The 12,984-nt window shown below is 41.1% G+C and overlaps 1 protein-coding gene across 1 annotated transcript; it reads right to left on the bottom strand.

The window, feature by feature from the left end:
• Positions 1 to 1,991: 1,991 nt before the first annotated feature.
• On the bottom strand, positions 1,992 to 11,162 carry LOC133482020 (ras-related protein Rap-2b). The gene is made up of 2 exons (XM_061781535.1): positions 10,163 to 11,162; positions 1,992 to 8,666 (listed from the first exon to the last, which is right to left on the bottom strand). The coding sequence occupies exon 1, from the start codon at positions 10,759 to 10,761 to the stop codon at positions 10,210 to 10,212; it is 552 nt and encodes a 183-aa protein (XP_061637519.1). The 5' UTR covers positions 10,762 to 11,162; the 3' UTR covers positions 1,992 to 8,666; positions 10,163 to 10,209.
• Between the last annotated feature and the right edge of the window lie 1,822 nt (positions 11,163 to 12,984).

Genomic DNA, 12,984 nt, shown 5'->3' on the forward strand with positions numbered 1-12,984 from the left:
TCCAGATATTTAAAATTATTATTAAAATATCAACCCTTGCTCTTTACATTCTTGTAACAGTAAGAAAAGAGTGTGGTTTGTTGCAATTTTGGTATGTGGACCCAAACCAGGGAGTGCTATGGACACTGTATACAAACCCATTAACTAGGGTGCGCGGTATATGCAATATAAATGGTAAGCGGTACAAATTTGGCCTTTGGTATATGGATTTGGAAGCCAACAATCGTGATAACACTTGTTGATGACCTCATCCTCGTCTCTGCATCTGTGAAAATAGCTTTAAGTGTGTGTGTGTGTGTATATATTTTATTTATTTATATATATATATGTATGTATGTATATATGTATGTGTGTGTATATATACATACACACACATACATATGCTGAGCCGCTCCTCTAAGGCACTAAACATTGCCTTACTGGCAGCGAATAAGCTACACTTCCCACAAGTATCAATATTATGAAATGAGGTCAAGGAGTAAGTAACAGGAGTCGACGGAGAAGCAATGCTAACTGCTAAGCTAATGTGAAATGTAGTGTATTAGCGAAACAACAGTGCTTAGGTGGTACAGTACACTTTTGCCAAGTTTGGCTGGAACTGCGTCACAGCAGAGATTAATCAACTATGAACAGCAAATTGGGAGGTAAAATAATACAACAGCTACACCGTAGCTTCGGTCGTGTTCATTTCAGTGTTTTTTTTCCACTCATTCAGAAATACTTTATACAGTAATTCTTACATTCAAGTTTGTATCCCACAGTATACACAGTTTTTTTTTTCTTTTTATTTGGACCAGAGAGCGCTAACTGCATATTTGAAAGCACCCTTAGTTACTGTATAATACCTTCTCAGCATTCTGCCAAACCAGTCAATCAAAAATATGGTTGCAATGTCACCAAACAAAAGGTACTAATCTGCACAAGGGTGCCATAAGTAAATGGTCCTGTCTGACTGGATCCTTTGGTCTACTTTCTTTTTTTTTGGTGTTCTGTGATTATCTCAAAATGGTCACAAGTGCATTTGGCTGTGTAAGTGTCTGGACCCATCTTGCGACACAACAGGGATGATGAACCGCTCTGTTAGTCTTCACAATCTCTGCGATTCTTTGCAGGATAACTCACAACAACTGGACACTATCAGCGCTATTAAGTGAGGCTATGAATCTCATCAAAAGCATAAATACCACAGCTATCCGAAACCAGAGAGTCACATCCACAACACTGCCTCCCTTGCCCTTGCTTCACAGGCACAAGTTAAAGACATGTCCAGACATTACAGTGTACGGAATGTTGGGAATGGTTGGAATTCAGGGGCATTCCCATCCTCGGCACAGTGAGCTACGAGGTGAGAAGACCGCTCCCTGAGTTGCGGAGGAAACGGAGCGACGATCGGCTCACACAGACCGGCCCTTGTCAGGCCGAACAAGTCTTGGCTTCTTTGCGCAGTAGAAATTCTGAAAAAGCTATCTTTCTCTGGGGAAAAGATGCATATGATGTTCTGCGATCTATCAGCAACCTAAGAATATGACTTTACCAAGCACACTGCAGTTTGTGGGAAAATGTTACTGTAATGTAACCATACTGCAATCTTGTTTGCTCAGCAGCACACATGCTGCCACCGAAAAACTCAATTTTCTCATAATTTTAACTTAAAAAAAATCAAGCATACAATCAATTTCTATCCAAATCTTTTTTCATTCATTTTCTCATGAGAAGAGTTTAAATTGATTGCATCTCGTTGTAGCTTAGAACCATTAGAGAAGCTGAATGAACTTTCTCCTGACTGGACAAAGTTGCTGCTGCATTTCAACGTACTAATTCTTCATGGGTGGGGACAAGACAAAAACAAGGAAGTGCTTATTCCACTCTTTACTATGGCGGTGCACGTGACAGGAAGGATGGCAATAATCATTACTTCTGGAGAGAAGACTTGCCGATAGCGTACTCTGGAACTTGCCCCAGAAGTTGAACAATTATGAGTTTGATCAAAATTATTATTGAAAATGTATTACATTTATTAATGTAAGTCACACAAAAATCTAGAGTTAAAAAAATGATAATTCTGCATGACTTCACACAAGAACTAAGTAAATCACACAGGACTTTGACAAATCTCCTGAGGCCTTAGAAATTCTCCTGAGACTTCGACTCAGTTAGCATTGAAAGGATTAACTCCACTTGTGTGGAAAACCCAGGCTCAAAAGTAAAAAAAAACAACAACAACTTCAGAGTTCAAACAAGGTATGCTTTTGTTTTGTACATATTGTGACATAGAAAAGCGGTACCCACATCTCTGTCCTGGATGTTCAGTATAACATCGCCAAAGGATCAATAAGGCATCAATAATAAAAGAAAAACACACACGTTATGAGTGTTTAACTAGTTACACTGAAGTAGTAGTTTAAAAATGCTCAAGTGTGCCTTAAAACTCTACCTGTAGTTAGGATGGTGACAGTTTTACAGAATGTAAAATGCAGTCAGCTCTATAACGTGACAAGACTCACTTCCTGAACACATGCACGCAAGTTAATGTTTTGAAGTTTATCTATTACTTTTAAGGGTAAAATTCTCCATAAATTAGAATAAATTAAAATGTGTTATACAAGCTGCTGTGGTGTTGTGACAAGCTACAAATACTAATAGGATGTAAAAAATGCCATTAAGGTGTGACATATATTATAACCAAATGCAGACTACACACCAAAAAAAGTAATCGGGCCGAATTTAAAAAAAAAAAAAAAAAAAAAAAAGAAAAGAAAAAGTCCTCCTGATCAAAGTCAGAAAAGGGCCGATTGTCAGATTATCCTGAGTGATTATTCTGCGGTGCGGGGTGTGCCAAGAATGAGTCTTCCTCCCTGATCTGGTTGTGCAGCGGTCAGCCGCAGGCAGGAATCGTAAATGTTAAACCTGTTTAATGTTTACTATCGCAAATTCTGATGCACATGGTCGTCATGATTGTCTTTGGCAATATTGTTGTGTGTGTTGGTCATCTCAAGAATACCAAACACTTGTTGCTCATCGTATGTGGTGTCTCACATTTAAAAAATTGGTTAAAAATTGGTATGTGTGTACTCTTTTTTCATGGTTAACGTAATCGGAAATCACTGTTCACATTGCAGTACCTGATTCCGAACATTGCTGACCACGATGCGCACGCTAAATCAACTCATACTGTCACTTAAGATTTAACGCAGCTGCTGCACAGGCATTTTTTGGCTTAATTATCGGCTTTGAGTAACTTGATAAAGGGAAGCTAATACAGTTAAGAGGAATGCCAGAGTGCTACAGCGAAGAAGAAAAGAAAACCACAAGCTTGTACACAACAGAGCATCCGAAATAGCACTGACGTTTGGGGAGCAGCGGCAGCGTATAATTCACACCACCCACCCATGCGGGCTCTGACTCCAGCAGAAAACCCTAATTTATCATCAGGAGATCAATAAGCAGTTTTAATGCAAAGCTGACAGTATGTGTGGTCAAAGCGGCCGACGCCCTCGACATCACCACGATTGAGGCAGCGAGGTCACGAGGCCATATCCCTCCCACCACCACCCCCAGCAGCCATACCACATCCCAGCCCCCCTTAACCATGGCAACCACATCACGTGACCACCTCCCATGACATGTTTTTTTGGGGGGGAAAAAAAGAAAAACAATCTTCCTTGTGATACCCAAGTCCTGCAAATATAAGGTTAAAAGCAGGAAGTGAAACCCTCAAGCAGAGATGAAAAGAAAGAGCTCGCCACATCATCTTTTTCCACCAAAGGGCAAATTCTTTCACGATGAGATGTTTACGCCACAGCCACTGATTGAAATAGGAGATAAATAGAATAAAAGACACAGGATGAGGGGGGGGGGGGGTTAACGTTCACACTATCTGGCTTATAACTGCTATAAACGTTCTTATCGAGCAACAGTTCAAGACAGGGTTCAATTTCAACCACGTGCGGATACTAATGCCATGCAAACACAAGGCTCGCCTTAACTGCAACAGACTCAAAAATGACCCCATCTATATATAGATATATATCTATATATAGATATCTATATATATAGATCTATATATAGATCTATATATAGAGATATCTATATATCTATATATATATCTATATATATATATATCTATATCTATATATATATATATATATATATATATATATAAAACACAGGAAGAACTTTTTTACACATTCGTCAACCTTCTGTACCACTTAGCATTAATACTTTGTTGGTTTTCAACAGTGATAGAAGATATACTGTAAAAACTGCATGATACCAATTTAGAACAAACATTACGGGGACTGTGTTTGAATTTTGCAACAACTGAACTAGTGACATTGCTCCAGGATTAAACTGTTGCCATTGTAAACACCTATAGTTAACTGCACGGATGACATTTTGCTTTACATTTTAAGTCTTAACTGTCATAGGAGTGTAAAAACAAGTTAACCACTGATATGACTTCAAAACCAAACACTACGCATGGGCAGAAACAAGTGTCAAAGAAAAAAGACAAACATATGACAAAATATTCTAGTTAATCTCCACAGTATGCTGACATTTTACGTCATCCAAGTGTTGCCAAAAAAAAAGCCAAAGAAAAAGCCACGTGTGAAACACATCCATTTTAACATTGTCATACAAGTGTAAAAAAAAAAAAAAAAAGGTTAACAGATATTGTTACTTAAAAGAAAAAGTTTAGCCATTACTGACTCTAGTGAGGCATGCTGAGGTTTGGTGAAATATGCCAACAATTTGCACGATGTCATCCATCTTTCTAAATAAGTGTCACGAAAAAAGACAAAGAAAAGGCGGTGCGAAACACATCCAGGGTTAATCCTTTGATCCTTGCTAGGCTGTCGTCTTCAATGATATGGTGTAAAACGTGAAAACGATTCATGTCTCATGCATCTCACTTTTTAACATAGTCACAACAAATCAAGTGTTAACAGGTTAAACCACTGTAAATTGTAAACAACACAACAGTCTACATAAACTTTGACAAGTGACAACTTCTGGTGTGTCTGACTCTTGCTGAGGTTGCTTCTACTTTTGTATTGTTGCAACATGCCAACTAAAGTTTTGAGCAGGTTTAAAGGAATATTCCTCCCACCCCAAATTGTACAACTTGCAATGCATTCAAGTTCCATATTTTATATGTGGTGTATTGTCTTATATTAATGGTGTCCTCAACTGATGGATGAAGTGATAAGCTCCATGGCTACATGACGTCGGCCAAGTTAAAGACGCTCACTCTGGAGCTTCGTGGGTGGACTACCCTCTGACTCACGACCAGCATACTGACACACAAGCATACATACAGATGAAACCAGACGTTTACATAAACCATATAACAAGACACGCTTTTTTTTGTCTGACATGAAATCAAACTAAACTTTTCCTGTTTTAGGACAATTAGGATTTCCAGAATTATTTCTATTTTGCCAGAATGAGATGACAATTTTGCATTCTTCAAAGTCAAAATTTCACATACATTTCATTAGTATTTGGTACCATAGCCTTTAAACTGTGTGGCTTGGGTCAAAGGTTTTGGATATTCTTCCCCAAGCCTCTCACAATAATTGGCAGGAATTTTGGCCCATTCCTCCTGACGGAACTGGTATAGCTGAGCCAAGTTTGTAGGCCGCCTTGCTTGCAAATGCCTTTTCAGGTCTGCCCTTTAATTTTCAATAGGACTGAGATATATTTTTTGTTCTTCCACCACTTTGTAACTAGTTTGCCAGTATGCTTCAGGTCATTGTCCATTTGGAAGACCCATTTTCAGCCAAGCTTTAACTTCCTGGCCTGGCTGATGTCTTGAGAATGTTTCCTCAGTATTTCCACATAATGTTCTTTCCTCATGATGCCATCTTGTGAAGTGTACCAGTGCCTCCTTTAGCAACACACCACAACATGATGATCCTGCCACCCCTGTATTTCAAAGTTGGGATGGTGTTCTAAGGTTCGCAAGTTTTCCTCTTTTTCTTCCAAACATATTGATCCTCATTATGGCCGAACAGTTCAACTTTAGTTCTGTCAACCACAGGACATGTCTCCAAAAATGAAGGTCTTTGTGACTCTGTGCATTTTACACAGTGTAATCTGTCTTTTTTTGTTTGTTTGTTTCTTTTGGAGTAATTGCTTCTTCCTGGCAGAGTGGTCTTTCAACCCATGTCTGTACAGTACTCATTTCACTGTGGATAATGACACACTCTTACCAGCTTAAGCCAGCATCTTCACAAGGTCTTTTGCTTGGGTTGACTTAGACATTGCGGACCAAAGCACTTTAATCTCTGCGACAAAGAACCCATCTCCTTCCTGAGCGGTAAGATGGCAAGACATTTCCATGGTGTTTATACTTGTGTATAATTGTTTGAACAGATGAACGTGGCAAATTCAGGCATCAGGAAATTGCACCCAAGAATGAACCACACTTGTGCAAGTGCACAATTCTCTTCATATTGATCTCGTTGTCATAATGTTACATAAAGAAGCAGTTTGTTTCAGGTGTTTCTTCAAATACATCCAGGGGTGTCTCTAATTAACTCAAATGTTGTCAATAAACCCATCAAAAGCTTCCAAAGACATGATCTTGGTTTTCCCAACTTGTTTTAAGACTGTAATGAAAAATCATGCAAAAAAAAGAACTAAAAATATTATTCTGGCATTTAGCAAACAGAAATCCAGTTTGAGAGCGAGATTAAACCGTTGGTAGCCTTATTTCCTGTTATGTTGCACAAATAACACATATACTCATCGTTTAACATGTTGGGGGAGGAAGTATTTTAACTGAAGTCAAAGCAGTGATGTGATTAAGGATTAGCAAACCCGCCTGGCTGCATTGGCTAAACTTGAGAGCAGAGCAACTACCTCTGAATTCAAACACTTCTGAAGTTGTACGATTTGGAATTTCACCAAAGAAAATTGGGGAAAAAATGTATCCAAAATTTTGTAGTTGGAACCATCTGTCATGAGCGCTTATTTCAGTGAGTGCGAAGTTGCTTTATTTGTAGACGAGGCATGACGTCAGTGTAACACAAAAGATCTAATTTTAGCAAGCATTAACTCGTATTCACACACTTTTATTTGACTTTTTGGCAACATATGTTCAAAAAGATAGGCACAATGGCACAACGTCTCAGCAAGCCTCACGAGAACTGTTCTGTTCAGAAGGATTAACTTTGCATGTTTTGCTTTTTATTAGGCACTTTATATTTGTTACACTTTCCCATAAGAAGGACCATTCTAAACTGTTAGGTGAGAAGGTGATTGTGCGGATAGTCACTTTTTAATAAAAGTACAAGATTTATTTATTTTAATATACAGGTAGTCCTCGGTTTACGACGTAATTCAAATTGGTACACAAGTAGGAACGTGTCATAGCTAACCTGTGATAACGCAATGAAGTCATAATTACAAACTATTTTCATGCAACACAGTTTTATCTTTACAGTATGGCCTATCAAATGAAAAACAGCATGATGTTAACTCATACACCACCCAGTAAATTAGTATTTAATAGCCGCTCATAACCTGGAAATGTCGTACGTTGGGACCATCATAAACCGAGGACCCCCTGTAGTGATTAACTTTTTAAACTTGTATGACAGTTAAGAATACTGCTTAAAACATGTAGCCATTACGGCTAATAAAATTTTGATTGCGATAATTGGACCATGCTCATTTCTATTGTTTGAAAATTTGAACAAATTGGAGGTTAACAGTCATTTTTGGACATGACGCTTAAAAATCTAACAGAAATGAAGAAAAAAAGAGAACACAGCCTGGTATTTTTTGTTTTTAAAAAAATGCCATCTGTATTAAAAGTTCTTTTTTTAAAAACAGACTACCCACAGTTAAAAGGCTGGTCTGAAATTCAATTTACAATCAGGATTAGATTTGTCAACACCATGTACAACATCATCATTGTCACTTGTCCTACAAAATAAAACATTGATTGAAGAGGTCTGGAAGCGGTTCGGTGCCATTGTCGTAATGTTTCCAGTACCCGTGCGTTTGAAGACTGGTCGCAGCGCTAAACGCTGTGGAGGACCGGGGGGGGGGGGGGGGGGGGGGGGGGAGGCAAATGAGAAAAGCACCATTCCTTGAACAGAACACCTGTGTTGCCACGCTGAGGTGTGTCGGCACTAAACGTGAACAGCTGAAGTGTGTTGGGGAGGGAGGACAAAAAAGGCATTGGACACGAGGCGGTGGGCCTCATGTCAAGTTTGCTATGATCTCCTTGCCACCCTGCCAAAAAAAAGTTGTTGCGCTATTCCACCACCAACTTGTTAGACTTTGGAACAAAAAAAACTAAAAAGAACCACTAGGTTTGTACCCGTCCAGGATTGAGTGCGGTTATGAACAAAATATACTTTCAGAGTCTCTCTTCCCAAATGTCATTTGAATGTTCTCCGTGTTGTTTCCATGAAGGAGGAATTAGAGTACCCGGGTGGCCTTGAACCGGTGGGATCAGACCTCAACTGTGGGCACGGACCATGCCACAAAGATTCTCCGACACAGCAGAATTCCTGAAGAGTGGATGGAGCCCTGCCCTCCACCTCAGTTGCTTCCCTCCTTTTCTTCCTCTTGTTCCCCTGCAGCATTCCTCTTCATTTTTCCTCTGAGGCAAGGCTGTGATGCCAAGAAGACACACTTGCTGCAACACACTGCCACAAACAACAAAAAGAATGGTCACCAATCAAGCCAGAACCACAAACCAGTCTGAGGATGCTAGCCAATGCAGGAAATCTGGGAGACTCTCTTGAGAGAGAATAAACCTATGTCGTCTTATTTATGTAAAGAGAACCAACTGCTAACATTTTTTTAAAAGCTAATCAAGGACCAACTCGTCTCTCTTGTTCTGCAAACGAGTAAAACACTTCCTCAATCCTATCAGCAAGAAAAACTAACGAAGGGTTGACACAGTCCGGAAGGACCAGGTTTCAGGACTACAAGGTCAGAGGTTCATAACTAACTGGACCAAGACGTAAGGAGGTCAGGAGGAGGTTGTCCTGCCAATATACCACTGAACAAGGCATTGGACTCCTAAAAGTTACCTGACACACTGTGTATAAACCTTGATTCGTACACTTGAAAGTGGTGGTCCTTGGCTTCCATGTATATGAGGTCCTCTGTATATGACTGAGTATGGATGCTATCCTACATTGTTGACGTAACCCAAATTTGTACGCAAGTTGAAGCGCACCGTAGTCTATCACTAACTTATGCTTATGCAGTAGTAAAGTCAGAACTCCAGGAAATATTTGTATAAAAAACACTTCTAGGCCATAAACATGAAACAAATGAAAAACACTAAGTACAATGGTAGCTCAGCGGGATCTGGGTGGAAACCGGACTACCCAGAGAAAATGGGTAGAACATGCAAACTCCACACAGGAGACGCTGGATTTTAGAACTATGAGGCAGAGGTGCTAACCAGTCATCTACCGTGCCGCCCAGTTTGGAACATACAAAGAGAAATTCTATTTACAAAAATATTCAATTTCATTGATTTTTTATTTTTTTTTTTAAAGTCAACAGTGAGGTCAGTGTGTATAGCCCTTTAAGTGGTGTTTTTATGAGCAATTTCCTTAGTTTTGATTTCCTAGTGTGGCATAGTGTTTGTCTATTTTTCATCGGGGAAGTTATGATTGAGCCGCTTTTGAACTCTGCCTAGCAACAAGTGGCCACGTGACTGGGGAAAAAAAGCAATTCTATGCAACTAGATAGCTCCAATTTGTAAAGTTTTATCATCATAGCGCTTTTGTTGACAATGTGTATCTTGACATTGGAAGACAAAATGATATTTAAAAAAAAAAAGGCCCAATAGACAGTTATAGTGAGAGACATTTTTAAAGATCCCCTAATAAGAGAAGGGAATTGTTGAAAATACCATAGTCGTCTTGTCATGTTAACACGAGTGATCACAAACCATTGGGTCTGCATGTGTAAACGGAACCCCACCAAGAATGTAGTGGTTTTTCTTCCTTGGCCCCCGCCCCACCCTTCCACAAAGTTTGTATTCATTTGTAAAGTCGTTTTAACGCAATGTGGCTATCAACTGAACAAACGGCGATAAATGAGAAGCTTCGACGACACACAAGCCAGACTGACGTAACGACGCGAGTTTAAAAGTAAAGGCGTAGTAGCCAACTCGACTTACCATTGCAAAACAAAAACAAACAAGCGATCAATGAGCCGAAGTTTCCTTTACAGGATGACACAAGACGAACAACACTGGTCGTCGCCATTCGGGGTGGACGCATAGTTCATCTGGCGGACTATCTCGGCGAACAGCTCGTCCACAGAGGTCTTGTTCTTAGCCGAGGTCTCCATGAAGGGACAGTTCCAGTCGTCCGCCAGCGCCTTGCCCTCGCCTGACGACACCTCCCGTTCCCCTTCCAGGTCCACTTTGTTGCCCACCAGGATCATGGGCACCCTCTCGTACCGTTTCACTCGAATGATCTGATCCCGCATGGGCTTGATGTCCTGGAAGCTCTGCTGGTTGACCAGGCTGTAGACCAGGATGAAGCCCTGGCCGTTTTTGATGTACAAGTCTCGCATAGAGGCGAACTGCTCGGTGCCGGCCGTGTCCAGGATCTCCAGCACGGACGGCGAGGAGTCCACCTCGATCTCCTTCCGATAGAAATCCTCTATCGTGGGGTCGTACTTCTCGATGAAGGACCCCGTCACGAACTGCACGGTCAGGGCGGATTTGCCGACGCCTCCGGAGCCGAGGACCACCACTTTGTACTCCCTCATGGTTCCCCGAGAGAGCAGCCTCGCTTCCTCGCCGCCAGCAGTTGAATTCGGGGAGTGGGGGCTCTCCGGTCGCTGGCTTGCGGGGCGTGGCCGCCTAAACTAGCGCCGTTCGGGGTGTGTGGCGGCTGGGGTAAACACGGTTATTCCCGAGCCACACTCAGCGCTTGTGTTGAGACATGTCAGTCGGCGCAACACAACCCGGTCGCTTCTTGTACGAGCTCCCCTCTCTCCTTCAGTGTTCGCTCAAGTAGGCGCACAGCGCTCGTTTCCCCCTCACTTTGATACAGTTGGGTAAACGCGACACGCCGACCGCTTCCCGTTACGACCTTTCAAAATAAAAGTACCGTCACTAAAACCTAATTGGCCACCATTTACCGTTGAGTATAACATTACGACTTCTGGCTACGTGCTTGATAACACTAGCTAGCTTTAGCCGCGGCGCGGGTCTTCCTGCCCACGCAAGCGTGCGTCTGACGTCACTCAAAGCGAGCACTTGCCACGGTTTAAAGGTACAGCACAAGCTAACCTCACGAGACCTGCTGCTGCCCCACCTAGAGTTTCGACATGATGGCTGATCCCCATGCTTACTAATTCTTGACTCACTCACAGCATTCTTTAGTCCTGCGTGCTGTGATGTGATGTACTTTACAAACGCGTGAGACTCGAAACAAATGCAATGAGATGTACAAAGCGACTCTCGGTGACTGCACGAGCACAGGAAGTGACCGTCGTCACCCTTGTGACTTGAAATTTCTCACAGAAGTCTATTTTAATACGCTGACAAAAAAAAGTCAAGTGGATCATAGAATTTTGCCAGATGAACTGCTGTTATTAGGTCCCAAACATTTGATAGGCCAAGCCTCTCGCCCCCAACAAGTAGAGATGACTTGAAATTTCTCACAAGTCTAGTTTAATACCCTCCACAAAGACGTTCTCTGGATTTTAGAATTTTTCCTTATGGAACCACTGTTATCATGCTCTAGACTTCCTAAGTTTGATAGGCCGAGCACCTCACCCAATAGGTCCACTTAACTTGAAATTATCACACAAGTCCACAGTCACGTGCATAGACATTCTCAGGGGCAGGTGCTCAAGCCAAAAAAAAGGGCACCCATCGCCAATAATTGATGGGAGGACATTTTATTGCTTGAAAAATGTGTGCGATTTGCATGTGCAGCACTATGGTGGAGAATGAATGTCCCATATTGCTGTGCATGCACCAAATGCTAGGCTAGCTTTGAAAGCAGTCAGTTCACTGATGAACTGATGCGTGCAGAGGGGTGTAAAGTAGCCAAATATTATACACAAGTAAGAGTACTGTTACTTTAGAATAATATGACTCAAGTAAAAGTAAAAACCAGTCCTACAAATATTTCCTTGAGTGGGAGTCAGAAAGTACTCGGTGAAAAAATTACTCAAGTATTGAGAAACTAGTGAGTAACTTCTGATTTTAGGCTGCAGTGGATATAAAAACTATACACAACTCTGTTCAAATGCCAGGGTTTTGTGTTGTAAAATAATTTTGACTAAAATAAATCATTTAAAAACTTTTTTTACCATTCTATCATTCAGAAGTAACAAATCACATTTAAACAAGTTCAACGGGAGTCCACACACACCTGCCACCATTAAAATTTTTAAGTGAAAAAAACAACACATGCATAGGGCCTTACAGAAACATTATTTGCTTTATCAACAAAAATGACTGAATGAAGAAGCTGTTTGCTGACTAGACTTATTGATCGTGTGTGTGCGTGTCTGTGTGACAGAGAGAGAGAGAGAAAGAGAACAGAACGTATCCCAGAAGATGCATGTTTCACAGTTACTTGTGACCCAAAAAATGAGCTAATGTTGCCTTACCCACGGCCAAAACAACAACAAAAAAACATCTGCAACTTACCGCAAGGTGGTTTCTCAAATTAGAATTGGGCTGGAATATCCCAAGGCAGTGACAAAACTACCCTACATGTTAAAGCTGTTGTGTTTCGTAGTCTGTGATGTAAACACGAGTGGTGTGCGGCTGTCACGACTCACTTTGATTGGCCCGGGAAGCCCAGTAGAAGACTTTGTATGCAGACACGTGACTTTCTTGTGTGGTTTGATTGGTGAACTTGAATCAAACATCACTGTCGTAATCACAGTGGATTGGAGCAACGGTGCCCGATGCGGAAGTAGAAAACAAAAGTCTAAAAGTAGATCACGCACGCAATTATTGATAAATGA

Source organism: Phyllopteryx taeniolatus, chromosome 8 (genome assembly GCF_024500385.1).
Source record: "Phyllopteryx taeniolatus isolate TA_2022b chromosome 8, UOR_Ptae_1.2, whole genome shotgun sequence".
Taxonomy (NCBI): Eukaryota; Metazoa; Chordata; class Actinopteri; order Syngnathiformes; family Syngnathidae; genus Phyllopteryx; species Phyllopteryx taeniolatus.

Excerpts from the sequence above, each read along its gene's own strand:
- LOC133482020 (XM_061781535.1), bottom strand. The coding sequence starts at position 10,761 with ATGAGGGAGTACAAAGTGGTGGTCCTCGGCTCCGGAGGCGTCGGCAAA.